This window comes from Vespa mandarinia, chromosome 2 (genome assembly GCF_050613455.1).
Source record: "Vespa mandarinia isolate Hongniang chromosome 2, ASM5061345v1, whole genome shotgun sequence".
Classification (NCBI taxonomy): domain Eukaryota; kingdom Metazoa; phylum Arthropoda; class Insecta; order Hymenoptera; family Vespidae; genus Vespa; species Vespa mandarinia.
The window spans coordinates 17,623,187-17,647,500 of NC_140811.1; the positions used below are offsets into that span (position 1 = coordinate 17,623,187).

The 24,314-nt window shown below is 27.0% G+C and overlaps 5 protein-coding genes across 17 annotated transcripts in view; 2 read left to right on the top strand and 3 right to left on the bottom strand.

The window, feature by feature from the left end:
• The first annotated feature begins 3 nt into the window (after positions 1–3).
• On the top strand, positions 4–6,108 carry LOC118441807 (4-hydroxyphenylpyruvate dioxygenase a-like). Of its 3 annotated transcripts, XM_085654917.1 has the most exons (15): positions 4–202; positions 344–645; positions 844–1,045; positions 1,192–1,387; positions 3,572–3,598; positions 3,662–3,724; positions 3,906–4,010; positions 4,251–4,376; positions 4,517–4,606; positions 4,706–4,806; positions 4,879–4,956; positions 5,050–5,284; positions 5,372–5,494; positions 5,566–5,682; positions 5,783–6,108. In XM_085654917.1, exons 3-15 carry the CDS (start codon positions 1,026–1,028, stop codon positions 5,855–5,857), a joined length of 1,356 nt encoding a protein of 451 aa, XP_085511043.1. In that variant the 5' UTR covers positions 4–202; positions 344–645; positions 844–1,025; the 3' UTR covers positions 5,858–6,108. The 3 variants fall into 3 exon arrangements, with proteins under 3 accessions (XP_085511043.1, XP_035722635.1, XP_085511042.1); XM_035866742.2 differs by lacking the exons at positions 4–202; positions 344–645; positions 844–1,045; positions 1,192–1,387 and adding an exon at positions 3,298–3,435 and having other exon boundaries at positions 5,783–6,104; XM_085654916.1 differs by lacking the exons at positions 4–202; positions 344–645; positions 844–1,045; positions 1,192–1,387 and adding an exon at positions 3,346–3,445 and having other exon boundaries at positions 5,783–6,105.
• Positions 5,673–9,516, bottom strand: Ntf-2 (nuclear transport factor-2). Of its 5 annotated transcripts, none has more exons than XR_014981779.1 (5): positions 9,208–9,510; positions 9,048–9,119; positions 8,691–8,789; positions 6,509–6,698; positions 5,673–5,851 (listed from the first exon to the last, which is right to left on the bottom strand). XR_014981779.1 is itself a non-coding variant. In XM_085654918.1 (5 exons), exons 1-4 carry the CDS (start codon positions 9,313–9,315, stop codon positions 7,803–7,805), a joined length of 393 nt encoding a protein of 130 aa, XP_085511044.1. In that variant the 5' UTR covers positions 9,316–9,515; the 3' UTR covers positions 5,673–5,851; positions 7,796–7,802. The 5 variants fall into 5 exon arrangements, 4 of the variants coding, with proteins under 4 accessions (XP_085511044.1, XP_035722657.1, XP_035722665.1 ...); XM_085654918.1 differs by lacking the exon at positions 6,509–6,698 and adding an exon at positions 7,796–7,916 and having other exon boundaries at positions 9,208–9,515; XM_035866764.2 differs by lacking the exon at positions 5,673–5,851 and adding an exon at positions 7,757–7,916 and having other exon boundaries at positions 6,357–6,698; positions 9,208–9,516.
• A 796-nt stretch (positions 9,517–10,312) lies between these two features.
• LOC118442443 (ras-like GTP-binding protein RhoL) lies at positions 10,313–14,105 on the top strand. 2 transcript variants are annotated; one of them, XM_085664579.1, is made up of 5 exons: positions 10,313–10,598; positions 12,649–12,786; positions 13,013–13,127; positions 13,244–13,361; positions 13,459–14,100. In XM_085664579.1, exons 2-5 carry the CDS (start codon positions 12,668–12,670, stop codon positions 13,659–13,661), a joined length of 555 nt encoding a protein of 184 aa, XP_085520705.1. In that variant the 5' UTR covers positions 10,313–10,598; positions 12,649–12,667; the 3' UTR covers positions 13,662–14,100. The 2 variants fall into 2 exon arrangements, with proteins under 2 accessions (XP_085520705.1, XP_035723932.2); XM_035868039.2 differs by lacking the exon at positions 10,313–10,598 and adding an exon at positions 11,842–11,951 and having other exon boundaries at positions 13,459–14,105.
• Positions 14,106–14,370: 265 nt separating this feature from the next.
• Positions 14,371–15,629, bottom strand: Cbp20 (cap binding protein 20). The gene is made up of 4 exons (XM_035868392.2): positions 15,361–15,629; positions 14,955–15,275; positions 14,833–14,881; positions 14,371–14,604 (listed from the first exon to the last, which is right to left on the bottom strand). Exons 1-4 carry the CDS (start codon positions 15,445–15,447, stop codon positions 14,546–14,548), a joined length of 516 nt encoding a protein of 171 aa, XP_035724285.1. The 5' UTR covers positions 15,448–15,629; the 3' UTR covers positions 14,371–14,545.
• Positions 15,630–16,508: 879 nt separating this feature from the next.
• Larp4B (La-related protein 4B) overlaps positions 16,509–24,314 on the bottom strand; it is an 11,333-nt gene continuing 3,527 nt past the window's right edge. For 4 of the 6 annotated variants that reach the window (XM_035874261.2, XM_035874217.2, XM_035874269.2 and 1 more), the window contains 5 exons: positions 24,250–24,314; positions 23,323–24,156; positions 21,055–21,259; positions 20,654–20,757; positions 16,509–20,508 (listed from right to left, as the gene is read on the bottom strand). The exon at positions 24,250–24,314 is cut by the window's right edge and continues 81 nt beyond it. In XM_035874261.2, the coding sequence (XP_035730154.1) occupies positions 20,662–20,757; positions 21,055–21,259; positions 23,323–24,156; positions 24,250–24,314 (1,200 nt within the window). In that variant the 3' untranslated portion in view covers positions 16,509–20,508; positions 20,654–20,661. Of the gene's footprint in view, positions 20,520–20,653; positions 20,758–21,054; positions 21,260–23,322; positions 24,157–24,249 lie in introns of all 6 variants that reach the window. The other 2 variants (XM_035874253.2, XM_035874235.2) reach the window with 2 other exon arrangements.

The following is a 24,314-nucleotide window of genomic DNA, read 5'->3' on the forward strand; positions in this document are numbered from 1 at the left end:
TTCAAACTAAGATTTCGGAATAACCACGTGTGCATAAACAACGACAAGCTTTCTCTTATTATTTTTTTTTATTTGTCGTTAACATTCCTTTTTTCAAATATAACACGTGTTAATTTAATTGTCGTTAAAATTTAAAAAAAACCAAAGTTCCGCTCGGAAGACACTGTGTTTTAATTGATGAAGGAAATAAAAAATATTATTCGTACGTCTATTCGTAGATATAATACAAATAATATTATCCTTATTCAGGATACGTGCGAAGACGATAGAGTTATTCGTGAAGCTTTACTCTTTGATAATCGATATTTGGATATAATAATATTTTTTTTTTTATCGTCTTTAGGTAATGTTTATTCTAGATAAACGACGAGAAGGCCATGTATGCTGGTGTATGCGCTGCTGCACCGGATCGATTTAGAATGCGCAAATCGTAGAGAACCTAATTTTCAAATAATCGGAAGTATGTGAATGATGTTTGTAAAAAAAATTTGAAATGATAAGAGTGTGCAATTTGCGGATTCTTTTAACATCCCAATATTAAGAATAAAGCTCGATTAAGTAAATGGATTATTAGAAGGAAGAATGCACGTTTCGTTTTGGTTTAATGAACATGCCGTCGGGGAGATATTAGGATTTCTCTGACAGGTGGGTTATATATGATGATCCTTTTAAATATGAAATTCTTTAATTAATTTGAATAATATACATTTTAATATATTTTATGTATATGCCAAATATAGAAACAAAAAATATTCCAATGCGATGTTTAATTTCTACTTGACAATTTACAAATTTTGTTCTGATAGAAATCTTAAAAGTTATACACACTTTGTCATTTTTCAGAGCTTTAGTATAATTGAAAATGTGACAGAGTTTAATAATATCAATCCTTAGGCGATATTTCAACTAATACGAAAGAATTAGTAGCAATGAATCGTGAAATTTATCATCGATCAATTCTGTACAACGCTTATACTTGAAGAATTAATAATCAAAGGAGATTCATTAGGAAGATCCTGAGGAACATGTTCTTCTTATATACAGGGTGACTCACTTATACATGCCTATCGACAGAAAGTACTTATAAACGATTTAACCATTATTGAACTTATGTTAGAATAATTTATTTGTCACGCGTTTAAAGAATCGTATAATTGAATATTGTAATTATATAATGTTTTATAATTACAGTAATGTAACCAATGCTGGGAACAACCAACTAATATTATCTAATACAGTTGCAAGTGGTACAAACAGAAGTATTTTAGATTTATCAGAATTCAGTGATGCTGAACTGGCTGGTTATAGATTACGTTGCGGAGTTTGGATTACGTTTGTATTGGCGACAGGATTCGTCATAGCAGCAAAATTTTCTTTTGGCCATGAGGTAAAATATTCATTAAATATGTTCTATGCTATTATACAGAATATCCCAAAATAAGTAGGAAATGTTTTAGGGACGATTTCAGCAATACGTTTAAACAATCAAAAAAATTCATGTAAACATATGTCCTATTCGATTTGGTTTTCAAGTTATAGCGGATTTGATTTCCAACAAACTCTATCTGCTTACTTTCATAAGAGATGTTCATATATATATATATGAAATTTTTCAATTGCTTTCTTTTAAACAGGGCCCAGGTTTAGAAATATTCGTATTTTGTGGTCTATTGACGCTTCTGCTACTTGCATGTCTGTATTCCATTCTTTGTCGTCGTACTCACGAGAATAGTCGTCAAGAAAATCATATTCAGGAGAATCAGATTGCATCTTTAAATAATGCGAGTTTATCTACTACCGAAAATTTAAGACCTATACCAGTTATCAGACAACATCCGCCACCGCCATACCATATAGCTATTTTAATTCCACCGCCTGATTCTTCAGACGAAGCTGCTCCACCTTCATACGACAAAGTTATTCGATGAAAATATTAATATTGAATCAATAAGGATATATGTTATGAATCTTACTTAATTTTTAACATCTTTGCAATAGTTTCATGTCATAAAAAACAAAAAACAAAAAACAAAGTATGATAATATACAATTTGAATCCAAATATGTACTTTCTCTGCTATAAAACACATTCATATGAAGTTCTTACAGATAATAAACTATCTTATCTCTCTCCACATTAATAAAGAATAAATAATATCGATAATTGAATAAATTTCACATCTGTGATACAAATTCAGTGATGCAATGAAAATACCAAACTTGATTGATATCTAATGATACAAAAAAGATACATTAAAATTTTAGTGGAGATATTTCAATAAAAACTTAGATAAGATATAAAGAATATTCGCGATAGTTTGCATTTAATGTGAAAACAAAATAAATATGTATTTTAATTTTTTATATTTCAATATACAATGATCTGTAATATTTATATATATCATATATCATATGTATATATATATATATATATATATATATATATATATACATACACATATACATATACAACTTACATCTAGTCTCTAAAAACAACGTAAAATAATAAATCTTAATTACAGAAATTGTCTCATTTGAATAATTGGACAAATTGTTCTACATTGTAAAATGATAAATAAAACTAATGTAAAATTCTGGAATATTAGATTTAGTTATTCCAAGAAAAGTGATTATTATAAGATTTTTTGACAAATAGTATAAAAGTTTGATTTATGGACAAATATTAATGTAAGACCAAATAAAGTCTATTCATTCATTGTATTACCTTTCAATAAATTTACGATATGAAAAAGAAAAAAAAATAGTTTTACATAAAGATTTTATTTTTAATCTGTATTTTAATAAAATTTATTTAAATGCTATGCAAAATATAATGATTGCACATATGAACTACGTTTAGCCAAATCACTGAGAAAAAATTACATATATATACAATTTATATATATATATATATATATATATATATATATATAAATTGTATATATATATAAACTTTTATTTTAAATCTATAAACGAGAGTATGTTTGTGTGTGTGTGTGTGTGTATTAGAAAAAAAAATTTTATTTTACACCAATCAATATGAAAACGTGAAAAAAATTGTTTTTACTTCTTCGTTGACGCATCGACGAAGGTGTGTTCTCGATAATGACGAAACAGGATTGGCCTCTATTTTATGAAAATATCAGTATAACATATGCAAATTCTAGAAAAACCTGTTTTAACATATCATCAATATAAATATCATTGAATATTGTTATAATAATCATTATCAACAAATTTAAATATTGTTATCACATGTTTCTTTGTTCCGACCAATCGCATACAGGTATTGAAATCTCAGACCGAACGCGCTCGTATTTAAGCGGATAACTTTGCGAAATTCAGACAATTTATTTAAAAGTGCAGAGACGAACTGCAACACGTTATTTAGTTTAAACAACGCGTTACAAATTACAAATATTGTAATTTTAAAATGGTAAAGAAATGTAATATACTATAATGAATTTTTTTATATTATAATATTATAAAATATTTATATATAATATAATATTAATTTTATTTTTTTTTCTTTTTCTCTCTCTTTCTCTCTCTCTATATATATATATATATAGACTACTTACACGGACAAAGGTAAAAAGGTATGTAATATAATCTTTTCTAATCATACAAAGACTGATTTATTTATTTACTTTTTTTTGTAGCCCGTTGGAGGAAAATTTTTATGTTTTGACCATGTAAAATTCTGGGTTGGAAATGCAAAACAGGTAATATAAAAAAAAAAAAAAAAGAAAAGAAAAAAAAAAAAGAAAAAAAGAATCTTATATCGTATCACACACGGATACACACTAATGTCTCTATATATAATTCTTTTCACTCAATTCTGTAAAAAAAGAAATAATGATTATTACAAAACAATTATATTACACCTTTCTTTTTCTTTTATAGGCGGCTAGCTTTTATTGCGCAAGGATGGGATTTGAACCGTTTGGATATCGTGGTTTAGAAACTGGCTCAAGACATGTAGCAGCACATGCTGTTAAACAGAATCAGGTTATTATATATATATATATATATATATATATATATATATATAATATAAATATATGTATAATTTACAAAATTTCTTGACATTTTTTTCTTCGAATTTCTCAATATTTCGAATGAAAACAAAAAGTAATTTAAATAAAATTTTTTAATAAAAATACTTTTTTTTTCATGATGATATTTATCATACTTTTATTATTAAATAAATAAAAATAATAATACATTAAAAGAAATTATTTTTCCTAGATAATATTTGTTTTTGAATCAGCCTACGAGCCTGGAAATAAAGAAATGGGGAATCACCTTTCTCAGCACGGTGATGGTGTTCGAGACATTGCTTTCAAAGTCGAAGATATCGATACTATCGTTAGGGTAAATACAAATGACAAAATTGAATACAAAATTAGTTAACTAAAGAAGAAAAAAAATCGATTGAAGATATTATTAAATTGTTTTATAATTTGAAAAAAGAAAAAAAAGATAAAAAATAAAAATGTTTTTTATCTCCTTAGGTAGCAAAACAAAAGGGTGCAAAAATTATAAAAGACATATGGGAAGAAAAAGATGAGTTTGGTATTATTAGACTTGCCACGTTGCAAACGGTAAGTTATTTGAAAAAAAAATAAATAAATAAATAAATAATTAAACACAATTATTACAATTATATATCTAATATATATACATAAATTTTTTTTAACTAGTATGGAGACACCCATCATACTTTGATTGACAAAAGTAAATACAAAGGATTTTTTCTACCTGGATTTGTAAAAGCCTCAGAAGACGTACTTATTAAGCATTTGTAAGTGTCGTAATATTATACTTAAAAAATACACATTTTCTTATTAATATTTTTTCCTCAATGAAATTACAGGCCAGCAATTCATTTAAAATTTATAGATCACATTGTAGGAAATCAAGCTGATAAACAAATGGAGCCTGTAGCTAAATGGTAAATAAATTATATATTTTTAGGCATAATATATATATATATATATAGATATATTATATCATTTTTATTAAATTTTTGTATATTTTATTTTAGGTATGAAGAATGCTTACAGTTTCATAGATTTTGGTCAGTAGATGATACTCAATTACATACCCAATATTCTTCATTACGTTCTATCGTTATGACTAATTGGGAAGAAACTGTTAAAATACCAATTAATGAACCAGCATCTGGTAAGAAACGTTCTCAAATTCAAGAATATGTTGAATATTATGGCGATGCTGGTGTTCAGCATATAGCTTTGAATACTAATGACATAATTACAAGCGTAAGTAATATTTTATTACAGATTTATTATATTTATTCTTTTGCTTTTGATTATAATAATATAACTTTGTTGTTATTGTTATTCTAGATACAAAATTTACGAAAAAGAGGTATGGAATTTCTTGATGTTCCTGATAATTATTATGATATGCTGAAAGACCGTTTGAAAAGTAGTAAAGTCAAAATTGTAGAAGATTTGAAAATATTACAGGTATTGTATATAATATTTAAAAAAAATAATAATCTTTTAATTGTTGACTATTTCTCATAACAACTCTTCAGGAATTAAAAATTTTAATTGACTATGATGAAAATGGTTATCTATTACAAATCTTTACTAAGAATATGCAAGATCGACCGACTCTCTTTATAGAAGTTATCCAAAGACATAATCATAATGTAAGTCTAAGAGTAATCTTTTTAATAATATTAATTTTGAATTTTTAAATTTATATAACACGTTATATAAGTAGCAGAAATGATATTTATTATGTCACAGGGGTTCGGTGCTGGAAATTTCCAAGCTCTGTTTGAAGCAATCGAACTTGAACAAGCTAAGCGTGGCAATCTGTAATATATATTGTGGAAAATGTTATTGCATCGATAAATAACAATAAGATTATTATAATATAATATTTTAAGTGTTATTACATAATATATTTTACAATAGATCATTTATATTATTTTGTACAAGTGCAAGCATGTATGCATGTATTGTACATCTTTCTTTCCATATATTACATATTCATAAATTCCTGTTAACCAATTACTATGTCGTTAATCATAATATGCAATTGTAAATAAAATTGAAATAAAAAAAGTAATATATAATCAAGCAATCGGTCCTATATGTTAATCTATTAATTTCATTAATATATGTATATGTAATTTATAAAAGTAGAAAGCATTAGAAAAAGAAATATATTTTTTGTATAATTTTAATGACATATACAATGTATTATATCACTATTGCGTTAAGTGTCCTATTAAGAAACATTTCTTTTGTTAATAATAGCATAATATTATCAGTAATATTAGACAACGAAAATAAAAGGAAATTGAAGAAAACAACAATTATTAAACTGTATTTATTCTTAAACGTCGTTTTTTTTTTCTTATGGCCAGGATGTAAGCAGATAATTTTCATATAAAAACTGGGATATTTAGATAAAGTAGAATAATATGCAATGACAAAAAAGATTAATATGAAAAGAACCTAGCTCACTTATTTCAACATGTGAATAGTCCATGGTTCAATGAATTGTCTGTAGATAGTTCTAAAATGCCAACAGACATTTTCTTCATGGACTATCGTGAATGCCAAGGCGGAAAATATCGTGCTGACAAAAGAAAGAATTTCCCAGTGGTTTCAGCACAAAAATTTGTGAAAAGGGATGTGGTGGATCTTCATCGGCCTAAAAAAATATTAATATGCGTATTGTCAATAAATGTGGATTGTCAATAATTGTGGAATTCCTGACGAATTATCGAATTTTAGTTTTTATAGTTACTTTTAATACGTATCTTGTAGAAGAAACAAAATGTAAAGATTAAAACATAAAATTTGATATCATCTCTATACAAAACTAACAAGATGGTAAAAATAAAATTTGAGATTTTTTTTTGTTTTTCTTTTTACAAAATATATTAAAAAAAAAAAAAAAAAAAAAAAAAACAATTATATTTTAATGAAATTACAATCAAAAAATATATATATATTTTTAAAAATCGCCAATTATATATTACAACATTTTGTATTATGAATATATTACATTCCTTTTATAAAACGGGTAATACAAAATATAAAATGGTAATTTAGTGAATACATAATACAAATAATAAACACAACATATATCAACCAAACTTTTTGATAAAAGGACAAAAAATTGTAAGTTGCATTATAAAATTATATTTCGTCTTTATATTGTGTAATTCAAATTAGTTCAGTAATTTAATTCATATATTACATACAAAATATATATTAGTATTTTATTTGTTAATGAATACAGTGGAATTACTTTCTCTCTTTCAGTTGCTTTCTTATTTGGATATAACATATAAGATATCATAATAAATGATAATTTTACATCTATTAAGCGATGTATATATATATAAACATATATATATATATATATATATATATATATATACGCACAGATACAGATTAACTTATAAGACTGCTATTTATAGTGCAAAAATATACTACGATAAAGTGCTACATCAGAGCACAAAATTTGTTGGTCAGTACTAATTAAAATTGGTACTGTTACCAAGTGATCAACCATTTCTCTATCTACTTTATATTTAAGCATTTTATCGGTACATTATAGTCAATTATAGGATTAATAAATATAATGTGGGAAATATTATATATATGAGGTGGTGTAGCCATGCACTCCTTCTAATATTGGAATAAGCAGATGTATTCGCATAAAGCAATGGCAAAGAATAGGTAACATTAAGATAGGCTTGCCTTTACCAAAGTATGGAGAGATCAGTGGATGATTGGTACCTGTTGCCTAAACCGTGTCATGCAATGCAAGTCTGAAGATGTCGTGCTGCACGTAAAAGCTGATGCCAATTGGCTTCAGGACAAACGTCTGGATGTAGGCGTGGGGCTGATCCTCATCAGTCTACCCAATCATCAATAATCACTCACTGAGTTTTCTTATATCATCTTCTTTGCAGATGTAGGTATATAGAGAGATAGTTGCTGGATACTAGTCATAGCTCAATGTCTACCTTCACACGGCAGCACAAAAAATGTCAAACGATACAGTATATACATATAATGTTTCCAATCCGTAATAAACAATCACTTAGACAGAGAATTCCAAATGCTAACGGAATTTTCAAATTATAATAACATTAATTAAGAATTACTTTCCTACAAGATTTCCTTTCAAGTTTTTCATAGTTTTCAATCAACCATTTCATCGCTTTCATAGAATATATATTGCAACTATATTTTGTTAATATTATACATTAAATTACTGAACCAATTAGAATAAAAGAGATAGGAAACAACATTCTTTTAAATACTTTTTACTTTTTCAATGCTCCCAATGTAAAATGTTGAAAGTATAGTTTGTAATAAATATACCTAAATCACATGCATATTAAATTAGATATGGGCATGGATAGAACAGATATCGTAGCTACCTGGCATATCACAAATAAATAAAAAATAAAATTAGAAAATACATAATATAACCCATGCCCAAATCTTGGCTAGATAATTATCTATATTAACATTTATTATAGAAATAATATTAATGCGTATAATTTTATTACTATTATATAACAAATCCTTATTAAAATTAAATAGAATCACTTTCTATAGGTAAAAGCATTTTAATAACTAAAATTATAATATAGAAAAAAAAACCTTATTGCAAATTGCTTACCTGCAGCCTCCCCAAAACATTTATGAGTACACCACCATCAAACATAGGCTGCGAATCAATCGCTGTTATTATCCGATTGATTTTTTGAAATGTCAGACTCTAGAAAAATAAAATATGAAATTTATGAAAATTGGAGATTAATAATTTGATATGACTTTGATGTTAAAGTTATTGAAAATTCAATTTTTCAAAATTGATCTTATATATTACAGAATTTTCTTATATATTACAGAATATACATATATATATATACACATACATGCATACATGAATACATACATATTACATATACATACACAAATAAATAACACTTTTTTTATATAATATTGCATATTATTGCAAAAATGTAATACTCACAGTCAATTTCTCCATAATTTTAATGGCACCTTGAATTTGGAAACCTTCAAATGTCATGAAAGACGTCTCGGTCTAAAAGTTTTCATATTAAGTCTTACATTACCATTACATTTTAAATAATAAATATCAAAATGGAAGACAAAAAAATAATTTAACTTACATTATACATGTTTATCAAATTTGGTCTTTGAGCTGGATCATCGAACAGCGCATAGTACTGCTGTACAAATCCTTTTCCGATTGCTTCGTAAGACGGGTTCAACTCCATTACGATAAATCAATTGTCTTTGTAAGACCACTAGAAAATATTAGCAAGGTAAACCGTTTGTTAGTTCAATCGCACAGCGTGTATAGTATCTTTTAAAAATGTTATACTAATGATAACGTTAAATTTTCGGACATCCCTCATGCCAGTTATAAGCGAGCAGGAAGCAAGGAAGATGGAATTCGAGTGTTAAAAGATCGAACTAAAAGAAAATTGGATAAACCGGAAGGAACGTACATGGGTCTTTCGCGCGTCTGCCCTCTAGCGGGATTAACAGAGAATTAAAACTATTTCGAGTACACATCTATTCTTTCCTTTACATTACAAATACATTTTTTAATACGATACAGTCTCATTATCAATATTTATATTAAGGAAATAAATAAATAATTCATATATATATATATTTATAAAATTTCATGTATAATTAATTCGATAGATATATAAAAATAAGGTTAGTTTTGTTATGAGCCACTTTTAGCTCACTTTATTATAAACATAAAATCAATTGATGAGCATATTTAAAAGCTAATCATGTCAAGTGTATACATATTTATGTGTGTATATACATATATATATACATATATATATACATATATATATACATATATATATACATATATATATATATATATGATGTATATAAACGCTGATATATATAACGTCTATAAACGCTAAATAGCTTATCGCTATCGTTTATCAAAACATGATATTTTGATTGTTGTAAATAGTACCTATCGTCTTATAAGATAGCAAGTGACTTTGCTTTGTTATTTATCAAAAACATATGAAAATTGAAGATTTTTAAAGGATAATATCGAAATTATGATTATTATTGTATATGTAATTCTAATAAATTTTAAAAGGAATTTTAATAAAATAAATATATATGAGAATATATATATACACAATACACAAACACACACATATAATTTTGTAAGTATGAAAACGTCATAAGTTAGATCGCTCGTCAATAGCGCCTCATCGAGCGTACCGATCCTAATCCTTTATTCGTTCTTCAGTCGACGATACATCGTCTCGAGATGTGCACGTGTTTTAATCGTTGTTCTTCTTTTTCTTTATTCAAAAGTTTACTTCTCTTCGGAGTGTTTGAATAACGTTTGAATATTTATTTTTATTACACTAATATACACGATGATAACTTTACGTACGATTGTAGTTGTCGTCATTATCGTCTAATTGAAAATATAAAAATAAAAAAAAATAAATAAATAAAACAATATTTTATAGTTTTATCGAGCAAATTAAACGATAAAAGAGAAGAGGTACGTCGTCGTTGTTTTACGTCGCCTTTCTATTGCTATCACTATCATTGTTCGTTGTCGTTATCGATCATTGTTCATCATCATCATCATCATCATCATTGTCTTTTAACGTATTATTCGATATCCTTTGAAATTATATGTCAAATTTTTTGTGCGTTATTATATTGAAAGTACACACAACGCGCGTTGGTATTGGATTAAGAAAGAACGAACATGAAATTGGCGCCACACCATATTTGTAATATGTAACATGTAAACTGTATTGTTTCGCACGAAGTAATTGTTACGTCTTATTGCACGATTGTACGATTTTTTTTTTTTTTTTTTTATAACAATTCATATTTTTTGTAGTTATTCCTTTATTCATTATCTTTCGCACATGATGTAATCTTAATAATCTTAGTAATCTTATTAAACACTAATGTATATATATATATACATATATCGTTTGTATCACTTTGTGATATTATCAGTTATATTTTATCAAGAGATTTTATCAGGCTATGTAAAAATTTTTTTGATAACCGAATAGAGAGAGATAAATCGTTGAAAAGTTTAATTTTATATGTCGATTACATTTCGTTATCCTTTTACGATGTCCACACAAAATAACGTAGAAGCGTATCGTAAATGTTTTTTTGGGGAAAAGTTATTCAATTGATTAAAACAACTTTATTTACTTAACCTTTTTTTTTTTAACCGGTAACTGGTATATAATAAATAATTTTGTTACGTAGCAGTGTTGTGGACTTTACGAAGAAATGTGTTCGGAACATGGAAAATAATTAAAAGATAAATAAATTCTAAAAAAAAATCAATTAAAAATAAGCAATAATTAAAGAGACCGGAGAAAAAAAAACAATTGTCGCGGTTTCTGGCAGACTCTCCCCTCCCCTCTGAATTTATCAGTTACGAGTTTATTTAAAATTTGTTACAAATGTGATTTATTTATTTTTGTTTATTTTTTTTTCTTCTGTGAAATTGAATCTTATCAAATTTATAATTTTAAATTGTACATATGAGAAACGTGTCATCTCTCTCTCTCTCTCTCTCTCTCTCTCTCTCTCTCTATCTCTCTCTCTCTCTCTCTCTCTCTCTATCTCTCTCTCTCTCTCTCTCTCTCTCTCTCTCTCTCTCTCTCTCTCTCGTAGTTTTGAAATGTAGTGGGAGAGACAGGACGAGAATATGATAACGACCGCACTCTGACCATACCTTATCCTGTCACCGAGAGGATGTGACATCGACGCTAACGTCGATTATATATATATACATACTATATATAGTGCATTTCTAAAATTCATATATAGTAATTATGAAATTATGTCCAAAGTATTCCATCTCTTATGATTCGAGGTAATATTTTCATGTCTTCTATCATAAAAGAGAATGCTTCCATCATCATTTTGTATTATATATATATATATATATATATATTTATTTATTTATTTATATATTTATATTTATATAAATATGTATATATATATATATATACATATGTATGTATATGCATATATGTATATACCGTTCATCAGAAATTAAAAAAGATAAAGACGCGGTCAATTTGAAAATTTTCTCTTTTAGAGCTTTCTTATTTTATAGTCATACGTTTTTAACTGTTACGAGGGCGATATAATAGAAATGAAAAGGCTAACAACTTCAATGTTCATTGATATGCGATACGACGAGCAGGAAACAAGCAGCCGGCTTGGTATATAGCCTTGGTGCACTCTTTGGTTAGACTCTACCGGATGCGTCTGTTTTCGGCATAAAAGATGGCGGCGATATCCTCTCTTATGCGTAGATTTTTTTTATTTATTAAAAAATTAAACTTTATTATTATTTTTTTAATAATAACAATTTCGAAGAAAAACGTACAAAATTTCTTTTCGCTCTCTCTCTCTCTCTCTCTCTCTCTCTCTCTCTCTCTCTTTATCTCACTCTCATTCATATACTAAAATCATTTGTATATAAAATTCATATTTAATTTACTGTATACATTAAAAATAATATTTTTTTTTCTATGAAAATTTTACAATTGAATTTGTCGTAGAAAAAAAACAAACGGAAATATGTCACGTCGGAATAAACCAATAAAAATTACTGCTGTGGGAGATGGAATGGTTGGAAAGACATGTATGCTTATTACGTATACAACGAAAAAGTTTCCAACAGAATATGTGCCTACCGTGTAAGTAATACACGCAATAATGTACAATTATTATTATTCGATTATTTCAAAATTGGCGCGTAAGAGAAGTGTGATCGGTGTAAGCGCGGTTTTTATGAGAATTTCAAAAGATATGTCTTCAATACGTTTATATTTAATTACAATACTGCTTTTTGGTATGTTTTCTTCTTTTTTTTTTTTTTTTGTAAATTATTCTATTTTTATTTTAATATTATTTTTTGTTTAGCTTCGACAATTATGCAGATATTATTCGTTTAGATAGTCAAGAATTTGATATAACGCTTTGGGATACAGCTGGTCAAGAAGATTACGAACGTCTTCGACCATTGTCGTATCCGAATGTAAGTTATTATTCTCGAATAAATTATATTAATAAATTTAATTCATTCTAATTATAATTAATAATGAATTTTGGAAAAAGGAAACTTAATTAATGAGAAAATATATTTCATTGCAGACCGATTGTTTTTTACTTTGTTTCTCGATCAGTGCTCGTAGTTCTTATGAAAATGTCGCGAGTAAATGGTATCCAGAGATAAAACATCATTGCCCTCATGTGCCGATAATTCTTGTCGGTAAGTTTAACCATACATTTTTATTTTGTTAAATTAAAAAAAATTGATTTTTATCATATTATAATCTCGTTTGTTTTTTTTTTCGGTATACCGTTAGGTACTAAAAGCGATCTCAGAAATCAAGACAATTTAGATATAATAACTCCTCAGGAATGTAAAAAAATGAAAAATAAAATCAAAGCTTCGAAATACGTCGAATGTTCGGCTGTAAAGCAGGAAGGCTTGGAAAACGTCTTCATAGAGGCTATTAGAGCGGTTTTGAAAAAACCGCCATCTAGGAAACTCTGTTATATATTTTAATAAAAAAAAAAAAAAAAATTATATATATTTATATTTATATTTAGATTTATAATTCGATGATCCACAAGTAAACTAATATGCATTCTACCAATACCAATCGCGTACCACGTAGAATACTCGATTACGTATATTTGTCAATGAAGATTTTGTCAAGGAAAAAATTTTTTAATTATCATTATTGAGATTAACTAACGAAAAATAAAAATGTTCGTTTGTTAATCTCGACCATTATCTTTTTTTTTGGTTCTTATTTCTTTTATTAGAAATTATATCTCGAGTTACAATATCCTTTATTATTTTAAATGTTCTATTATGATGATCTAATGATTTAAATATTTCTTTTTCCTGACTATAAAATAGCTCTACTAAACGCTCATTATGTGTAAGCGTTGAGATAGATGTTTTGTATATTTATATGTATATAAGGTAGTTCGACAAAAATTGTTTTATTCTCATATAAATTCTCCTCTAATTTATTTAATAAATTCATCGTAGATTATTAAACATTGTTTTTTCTTTTTTTTTTTTTTTTTTTTTTTTTTTTTATATATAAATTTTTGTAAATCTTTTTCATAATATTCTTACATGTCTCTTATATATAACAAAAGAAATATAATAAAAAAAGAAAAGAAATAATAAAATTATAACTACATATATAATTTGTGTAATTTTATCGATTCACATGAATTATTATTTATTTATGAATGAACTGTGACTGTATTTATATTTATTTATAATACATAGTTATAAATGAATGAATGAATGATGATAATTATAATGATAAGATACTTTATTCATCGTCATTTTTTCACTTTCTTTTTTTACAAATTTTATGCTTTCATATATAAATAGTAATTTAATATAATATCTTTGTTCATATTATATTATATTGTTGGTTGCAAATGTCTCATCAATGTTACCATGTTTGTTTCTCCTCCTTTTACTAAAAATTATATATATATATCTATTGAAATATTAAAAAAGAGAAGTAATCAATAAAAAAAAAAAGTAACCAATTATAAAGATAAATCTTTATAAATATATTTTATATGTATTTTGGATCTGATCATGAACAAAGATAAATACAGCTTAGAATAATGCTGACTATTTTTATTTCACCGTCCAAAATTACCATCCGAGAGAGGTGTTACTTTTTGTTGAATTATCTTACCATAACCTCCTCTTCCGGTATCAAAATCAGATCTATACTCGTCTCTTACCTAGAATACAATTAATCAGTTTAATAATTCATATTACATTAGATTTGATATACCAATAAAAAAAAAATATTACTTGTCCTCCTGTCTTTCCACGTCCATATTGTCTACCTTCTATAAATCCAGCATCCCAGTCTGTTCGAATAATTCTATCGTCAAGACGTGTACCATTAATATATCGCATACAATTTTCTGCGTCTGATCTTTGATAATATTCGACGAAACAAAAACCACATGGAGTTTTTTTATATTTATCTAATCCCATAATAATACGTCTGATATCTCCACATTTGGAAAACAATTCATATATTTGTTCTTCTGTAGTATAAAAAGAGAGGTTACCAACATATAAGGTAGAAGAATTTCTAAGAAGTCTATCTTGCTCTGCTCTAGATCCCTACAATTTAATTAAAATCTCTGTATAATTTCCTGATATGGATAAATAATATCACGAAAAGAGAGGTTAACTTTCAAATACGAACCTTAAAATGTTGATCTCTGTACGAACTTAATTCAATGGAAGGTGAAGTAGATGCATTTAATTTCACTACAGCCATTATATTTACCATAAAGTTCAGTATATTATTGCAGTAAATTTTTGAAACACATTCACAAATTATTCAACAATCTCTTCAGAGAACGCAGAAGCGTCAAATTAGAAGTGTCAAATTAGTGATACCACCTTTCAGAATTACAAAATGAAAATCTACGACAATTGATACCAATATAAAAGACAATTTATATCGGCTATCGAATTTGAATACAAATAGTTTCCCGTTTTTACAAATTATTTTTTTCGAATTTTCTAACTAATTAATTTTTAGTATTACAAACCTCAATAATATTAAATAAAGGTTAGATTGTACGCATATATATGTGTCTGTATGTGCCTATGTATGTATGTACTGCATCATTGTAAAAAATTTCTTAAATCTGAAAATTATCTACATATATAAATAAACTTATATTATTGCAATTAATACATTTTCCACATATTCAAATTTTTAAATGAAAATTCATTTAACTTACCTATATTTGAATTATATGCGCACACTTGATTTGTAAGTTTGAGTCTCCTTTTATAATAGTGTATTTATTTACAATTTGTAATATAAGACTTAATTATTAATTATTCTTATTATTATTATATACATATATGTGTGTATGTATATGTATATATATATATATATATATGTATATATATATTATGTGTTTATTTCTATAGGAAAATCATTTATTTAGAAAATTTTCATTTTGTTCTATTCAAAATATTAGTTACCTCAACATGATGCATGCAATCAACATAAACACACAAAAATTATACAATGAAATGCTTACATAATTATAGAAATTACTGAAAAGATCAAATTGATACAAATAAAAAATATTTTACCTAAAGAAAAAATATAAAATAAACTCCAACTTTTTTTTTCATTTTATATTTATCGATCAGTAGGTTGTCTGTGTTTTCATACACATACATACCTATTTTATTATTACATATCAAATGTAGATTGATATTTCCTATTTTGTATAATTCAAAATTTTATTTCTATCCATATGGAAGGTGTTAAAAAAAGATCAATGCAATAAAGTGTGATTAAATTTGTGAAAGTAAAAATAAAGTAGATAACAGTAATTAATATTTAATTTTGAAATCTGTCCATTTTACATAATAATAAACAAACGTCATAGATCATATTATAGTACATAAATTTTCATTGCAGATAAAAAATCAGACTTTCTATAGGCTTGCGGCCTATAAAATGGAGTTACATTTATGTTGTGTTCATGTGTCGGACTTGAATCTAATCACAGTTTATTTTGATATACAAGATAACAAAAAATTATCAGTTACAATACTGTAACAGGGTCATTTAAAGAGAGAACAAAGTTATAATATGTCTTACACATATAATTTGATCTCACAACTGTTTACCAAAAGATTTTTTTTCCAAAGTACCACACAATTAATATATAGTACTTTCTATGAAATAGAATTCTTATAAGATTTTATTATACCGTTGACCGTATATAAATCCCAACCTTTGTTCCATTCTATTTTATATGGAATAATTGTTTTCTCACAGACATAATTTTGTTACACCATAAACAGACATTCCTCCTTTAAGGAACAATCATAATTCAATAAGATCCAAAGTAACGTTATATCACTGATATATCCCACTTTTAATTTTATATGCTTATATAATATATCAACAGAGGAGAGCAACTGATATTATTTCCATGCACTCTTTACGAATATATTCGTTAAACATCTCGCCAAATTTTCACATGTCATGTTTTACAGGCATTTAAACAGATTCAATGCATACACATAATTCACCATATACATTGTTTTCTGAATAATACATAAAGTAAAGGATAAGGTACCTCCACGTTATTCAAATTTTCTAAAATTTCAGAAATATTAAGAAATGCGATTAATGTTCATCAAATATTTTTTTTCTTTATATTTTCCATATATATATTAGTAAACCTTGTGATTGATAAATTTATGAAAGCTTACCCCCTTATGATTGTGTGTGTGTATATATATATATATATCTATCGTATATATCGATATATATATGTATGTTATATGTGTGTATGTATATATATATGTATATATGTATATATATATATATATCGAAGAAGCCATTCCTAAGCTGTTTATAAAAAAATGACTTCTTTTCACTTGTAAATCTAATTCCATGAAAATAAACTTGTATCTCATTTTTGCACTTTGCTTATCAACTATATGTGTACTACTACATAGATATAATGAAAACAGCCGCAAAGTTTTTTTTAAAGTAAAAGTAACAATTTATTTTTTTTTCTCTGTAGATAATACGAAATAATTCATCATATTTTTATGTTTATATTTTGCCTTATTAAATATTACAGATAATATTCCAAACACTTATTTAACATACTTTATCGAAGTAGATGCTTTTTTAACTGAACAGTGCAGTTCACAAATTATACATTAATTAATCTCAAAAGAGAGAAAGAGAGAGAGAGAGAGAGAGAGAGAGAGAGAGAGAGAGAGAGAGAGAGAGAAAGAGAGAAAGACAGAAAGAAAGAAAGAAAAAAGAAAGAAAAAGAGAGAAAGAAAAGAGAGAGAGAAAGAGAGAGAGAGAGAGAGAAATCACGATCGAAGTACTCTCTTCCAACTTATCGCAGTTTTTAGTAATAATAAGCGTTTATGGATTCATCAATGACAAGGTTTATATAATACCTATACGCGTACACCACCAATATTTATTGCAATTGTTGTTGTTTTGGAACCCGAATGACTATAGAGCTACTTACAAATGTGTCTCATCAGAATACAATTGTTGTTAAGTTATGGAGCTCTCTGTCTAAAGCAAAAATTTTTTAAAGCACCAACATACAAACTCAGATATAATTCTTATATTAATTTACTTTATAGCGCAGGCAATTAATGTGTTTTTTTTGTTTTTGTATATTAAATATTGTACCTAATCATTTAAAATATAAAAAAAAGGCAGCATTGTAAACTTAAGATACAGTTTCATTCTCATTGATAATTCTTCATTATTTAGGAGATTGGTTTTTTTTTGTTCCAGCATCCGTTACTTCAATTTCTGTACGCATATCAGTAACAAATATATCATATGCGCTCTTTACTATATAATGTATAGGTACATATAATCATATAACATCTAAAGCCAAGCTCCTGTAATATACACAACACTTGAGGCACTTAAATGTGTGCTCAAAGACCATTTTCTGATATTTCTTATATTACTTGCTTATAAGCATTATTCTACGTGGTATGTTATCTCTCGTAACAGTGTCATCAAAAAGGAAAGTCAGTGCCGTAATCAGGTATTCCAATATTTTATAACAGTTGTTTCTTTTGATCAATAGAAACAGAATAATATATTCCAGAATATTGATAACGATTAACTTCAGATTAATCTGTGTCTGATTATAATTGGAATAAATCACTTAAAGCTTCTCTAGTAAAGACTAGAAAGTATTTGGAACACCATGGAATGTTATATTTTCAAAATTTGTTTCATAATTTATATTTTAACGTAAATATATATTGTGTCAAATACATGTCTCAGCAGAGAAAATGTTTTGATTTTATCTTATAAATTTCTACCTCCTTAATGTTTTAGAGACTATCATTTTATTTAATGATTTTGTACCATTACATATAAGTATTCACAGAAAATGTGAAAACATTACTCTCTCGCTAATCTTGAAATAAAAACGAACTTCTGAAATGGAAAATATAACACACCAACGTATACAATCTTCATTCTAATGTGGATGGTTCTCTCAAACAATGTTATCTAAATAGCTTAATATTATAATCTAACTCAAAATACTGCACGTATTAACGACTGCAAGTTTAATTTTATTTACATCTAGCAATATCAAAACAAGTGCTCCCACACATACACATTATATATATTTGCCCATGTTATAAATTTGATTTATCATTAAACAAAATCATTAATTTCAGCTAAACTTCCAAAAGCACTCCAGAGTTTTTCTATGCAAGATGCTACATAATACAATTAAATTTTTTTTATTTTTCTTACTTTATATATACCTTGTTTAATAATTTATTTAATCGATAATTTTTTTTTCTTTTTTTTTTTTTTTTTTTTTTTTTTTGAAATTCTAGAGTACTTATTCTTCGATAATGTTTTTATTTTTATTTTTAATTTTTTTTCTTGTTCTTCATATATTAAATATTTACATGTTTAATCATAGCTGCAGATAAATAAGCGAATATTAGCTAAAAGCAGAATAACTATACAAACAGATGAATGAAGTAGATTTGAGTAAAAAGAATACGAACTGAAAAATTGTCTATTATTGTGTGTGGCTGTTTATCTCTTTATATACATAATCAATATTCTGGAAAATATATTTCGCTCAATTATGTACACATACAATTAACTAAGATTAAGAAACCTATATCAAAGGTTCAGTCTGTTGCTTGCGTTATATGAAAAACATTATATTTTTGCCAAGATATGGTTGCTAATTGAGAGAGAGTGAGAAAGAGAAATAAAGAGAGAGAGAGAGAGAGGCAGAGAGGAAGAGAAAGAGAAATAAAAAAAGAGGGGAGAGAGAGAGAGAAGGAGAAAGAAAGAAAAAAAAAAGGTCAGTATCTATTAAAAAGTATGCATAGCAAGTTTTTTGGCACTAAGACAATATTTCCCAGTTACGGCCCTGTATTGTGAAAGTGTGTAGGCAATTCGGGGAATAGGGAGGGGGCAAAAGTTAGGAGAGAAAGGAATTAAAAGATTAATACATTAGCTTAATATTTTTACAAGCTAACAAATGTGTACCTCCAAAATTACAGAACCAAAACAATAACAATATTCTTCTATGCAACATGTTGTTCTGCCTGTAAACGTAACTCTTAAATGTAGGGTAATCGCTGTCTCTCGAAATAATTTGTTTATGATCCATAGTTAATCAATACACATTCATTGTAGGCAAAGTCACTGTACAATGTAAAAAGTTTTCTTGTTTTCCACCACATCCACTTTAGGATGAAAGCAGTAGCGCATTCAATCCACTCAACCCAAATTAATGGTAATATAGCTAAATATTGAAATTCATTGTAGCAGTATCTGTAAATATACTAATGTTATGTTGTTTTTAATCTTTTCATGCATTATATACATCTTGTGTTAAATCTAAATAAAAAATATCTACAAAAGGTAATAATAAAAAAAAAAAAAAAAAAAAATAAATAAAAACAAAAATATTACTCACTTAATAGTTTAGATGTTTCCATCTTTTTCATCTGTTTTATGTTTTGTACAAGGTAAGTCACGACAATGTTGTGCTACTTGAGCATAGCTTGGCTTTGTAACATCCTATGGTAAAAAAGAAAGAAAGAAAAAAAAAAAAAAAAAAAAAAAAAGAAAAAAAAATTACACAATAATGAAATTAAAAAATTACGTTTTGCTGTTTATATATATATATATATATATAAAATACTTTTTATAAAAAACATAGATATTTTAAATTATTACCATTTATATATAGAAATTTAATTTAGATGCATACAGAAAAAGAGAGTGTGGCTTTTAAGATTAAAAATAATAATGGTAAAAGCAAATTTATGGATAATGAGAAGAATGCTACTATTTAACATACAAAAACATACTTACTAAAGGAAAGGCAGATGTAACTCCAGTATGTAACTGAGAATTCTGTGAGGCAGTAGGGATGTTACAAGCGCACCTGGTCACTGGATCAGACTCTTCTGCTGCATTTGTGTTTGTAGTTATGGCCTCATCCACACCATTCATCATGTTCAAGTCATCAGTCTTTATAGATCTGTCAGCGGTGCATTTCAGTAAGAAAGAACTATACCTGAGCATGCATAAGTACAATATATATACATAGATATTGTTACAATAAATACGAAGAGAGAATAGTAATCAAACACAAATTAAAAAATCATGCACAAAAGTGTTATTAATATATACTACTTATAAAAGGGAACAGGTCTGTGCAAAATTTGCAACACATTATTAGCGAACCAATATACGTACATTTATTTACCTTCACTGACAATGAAATTCTATAGTTATTTATTTTTTTTCATATTCATGTGTGTAAAAAAAATGATATAACATATTATATTAAAAACTATGATCGCTTTTAAAATGCTTCTAGAATTAGCTTGTAGCTGAATAATTAACAACATTATAATGATGTTAATAATACTAATATTAAACATTTGCACTAGGACCAGCACTAGTGTAAATAATTAATAATAATGATAATATTCCTTTCACATTATCATCATTATTATTATTATTTTTATAATTATCAACATCATCATTATCATCATCGTTAAATAATAATAATAATAATAATAATAATAATAATAATAATAATAATAATAATAATAATAATAATAATAAAATAAAAAAAATAATAATAGTAATAATAATATTATTAATACCGGCACCAGCGGCAGTGACAGTGACAGTGGTGATGTTGATAGTAATTGTGGTGGTAATAGTAAATAAAAGAGAAAAATTGAACAAATAGAACATATAACTTGACTTTTCGTTTGTTTGTCAAAGTAAATAAAACAATTAAAAATATATAGAAATATTTGAAATGTGTGAATTTATAATAAACTAAATCGAAAGAGTTTGAAAAATAAAAAAAAAATTAATATAAAGTTGCCTTACTGAATTGAATAAGTGCTTCTTTCATGCAAATTGTATGTGCCTTTTATTTAATATCTTTTAAGTACTTCACACACTTTTACAAAAGATATATACTCATTGTATAAGAACTTAATAATTTTTACAAACATTTACAAACTATACCAATTCCTGATAATATTTAAGAACAACAATTTTACAACAACGCTGTATTTTACTGAGCTCTATAAAAATGTGTTGATTATATGCATCATATGTTTAATAGCCATGCTATTATTTTATTTAATAAAACAAAGAAAAGAAAGAAGAAAAAAGAAAAGAAAAGAAAAGAAAAGAAAAGAAAAAAAAATGCAACTGCCATGAAACATTAATAAAATTTGTGCAAACTTCTTTAAACAAAGTTACTACAAAAATGTATCTTTTAATAAAAGTAATGGCACTGCATTATCGAATGCAGTTTAGAGATTAACCCACCACAATATGTTGAAATAGAAATAAATTTAAGAATGATTCACCTGAGTCTTAATATGCTTTCTGTTTAAGATATTGTAATATATATTTAAATGTATTTAATATATAATATATAATGTTGCAATCTTAAAATTTCAGGAACCTTATAAGTAAGAAAGTAATTTTGCAATGTAATAAATTCCTATCTATAAGCAATAAGATTATGCGTTATATAATATAATCTTGAGACAATGAAATGTCTCTTGATTATCAATGTAATATAAAAAAATAAAAATGGGGAAAATAACTACATCCATATAACAACAAAAAACACTAAAGCAACCAACATATAAGGACAGTTTTGCACACTTCAATTTCGTATCGCTTATTCATGCGCTCACGCGCGCACGTCTGCCTTTATGTGAGTGTTGTGTGTGTCACGTGTGAATGCGCATGCGACGTATATCGTTACAACAGCCACCCACTGATTGCACGTTACGTGCGTGCTAAGATCGCGCCTACACACGCATGAGTGCACACATACGAAATCCATAAGATGACTCGATCAGTGGCAACAATTTACAGTTGCACACAGTGATTGAACTATAATTTTCTTTATTAAGAAAAAAGATCAAATAAAGCGTCCGTGTTAACGCGTAAACACGAATACGATCGCTTTGTTATATGCATATTATATATATTTGTATATATTCTGTATATGTGTATATATATATATACACAGAATATAGAGAATATAAGTATAATGCGTACATACACATATATATAAAAATAAAGCACACTCACTTATCGGGAGACGACGGAGGAGTGAGGGTGATGGTGCTGAGGGCGATGTCTGTGGAGTCAGTGTTGCTAGCAGAAGGATTGGAGATTGAGACTGTGGGTACAGCAGGTGTATTTGCACCTCCAGAGCCAGTGGTAGCCTCTAATAAACCAGTGTTATGTCCACCAGCGCTTGATCCAGGACTCGCCGGCCTACTGCTATTTGCCAACTGTTGATAATTAGTCGCGGAATCTTTCTCCTTTATATTTTTTAGTTTTGCTGTTCCCTTTACCACATCTGACAGTCTATTTTGTGACTGTGAACTGTCGTTATTAACAGTTTCTACAGATGTATTATGGATTTTCGTAAGGTCGGCGTCTAGGCCAGGAAGAGGGGGAAAAGCAGAAGCTTCCAAATCAAATTGTACCCCTCGATTGTATTGTGTGTTGTTATTACTGCTAACAGTGGACTCCCTGATCGACGGTAAAGCATTGTTGTTAGCCTTGGAAATAGTATCTTGATCTTTGGTCCGGCGATGTATACGATGACGTGGATATTGTACTCCAGATTCCAACGTCTGTACATCGTTTTCTTGTGGCCCTTTTGTTGAGTGATTACTGTTATATTGTATTTCCGCAGTAGACAAACCTGCATGAGAGGAATGGAACTTTGTGCCGCTCTGACAGGAAACAGAAGAGGGTTTTATCGTAGGTAAATTGGATGCAAAAGTAGGAGATGGCGTTGCCAAAGATACTGGTCCTCCGCTTATTGGAGGATGTGATGTACGACCTATAGGTACCATTCCACCTCCACTATCCATTGGACAACCTCTTTCAGGACCATTTCTTTGTTTATTTCTATATATTAAACATATAAATATATACCTATAAATATCTATTCACAAATAAATTGATATATCTATTATAACATATTTATTTATAGTGCCCTACCTGTGTCTTGGATTATATCTTGTATTATGAGGCTTAAATGTACTATGAGGGGTAATTCGATTCAT

Bases quoted from the DNA above. Each gene is read 5' to 3' on its own strand.
- LOC118441807 (XM_085654917.1), top strand. From the start codon at position 1,026: ATGTTCTTCTTATATACAGG. The intron at 1,046-1,191 runs GTGACTCACTTA...TTATAATTACAG, and splicing joins ATGTTCTTCTTATATACAGG to TAATGTAACCAATGCTGGGA. The intron at 5,495-5,565 runs GTATTGTATATA...ACAACTCTTCAG, and splicing joins AAGATTTGAAAATATTACAG to GAATTAAAAATTTTAATTGA.
- Ntf-2 (XM_085654918.1), bottom strand. From the start codon at position 9,315: ATGGAGTTGAACCCGTCTTACGAAGCAATCGGAAAAGGATTTGTACAG. The intron at 9,120-9,207 runs GTAAGTTAAATT...GAAAACTTTTAG, and splicing joins ATTTGATAAACATGTATAAT to ACCGAGACGTCTTTCATGAC. The intron at 7,917-8,690 runs GTAAGCAATTTG...ATGATTGGGTAG, and splicing joins ATGTTTTGGGGAGGCTGCAG to ACTGATGAGGATCAGCCCCA.
- LOC118442443 (XM_035868039.2), top strand. From the start codon at position 11,911: ATGAAATTATGTCCAAAGTATTCCATCTCTTATGATTCGAG. The intron at 13,128-13,243 runs GTAAGTTATTAT...ATTTCATTGCAG, and splicing joins GACCATTGTCGTATCCGAAT to ACCGATTGTTTTTTACTTTG. The intron at 13,362-13,458 runs GTAAGTTTAACC...GTATACCGTTAG, and splicing joins TGTGCCGATAATTCTTGTCG to GTACTAAAAGCGATCTCAGA.
- Cbp20 (XM_035868392.2), bottom strand. From the start codon at position 15,447: ATGGTAAATATAATGGCTGTAGTGAAATTAAATGCATCTACTTCACCT. The intron at 15,276-15,360 runs GTTCGTATTTGA...ATTAAATTGTAG, and splicing joins ACAGAGATCAACATTTTAAG to GGATCTAGAGCAGAGCAAGA. The intron at 14,882-14,954 runs GTAATATTTTTT...ATTGTATTCTAG, and splicing joins GTGGAAAGACAGGAGGACAA to GTAAGAGACGAGTATAGATC.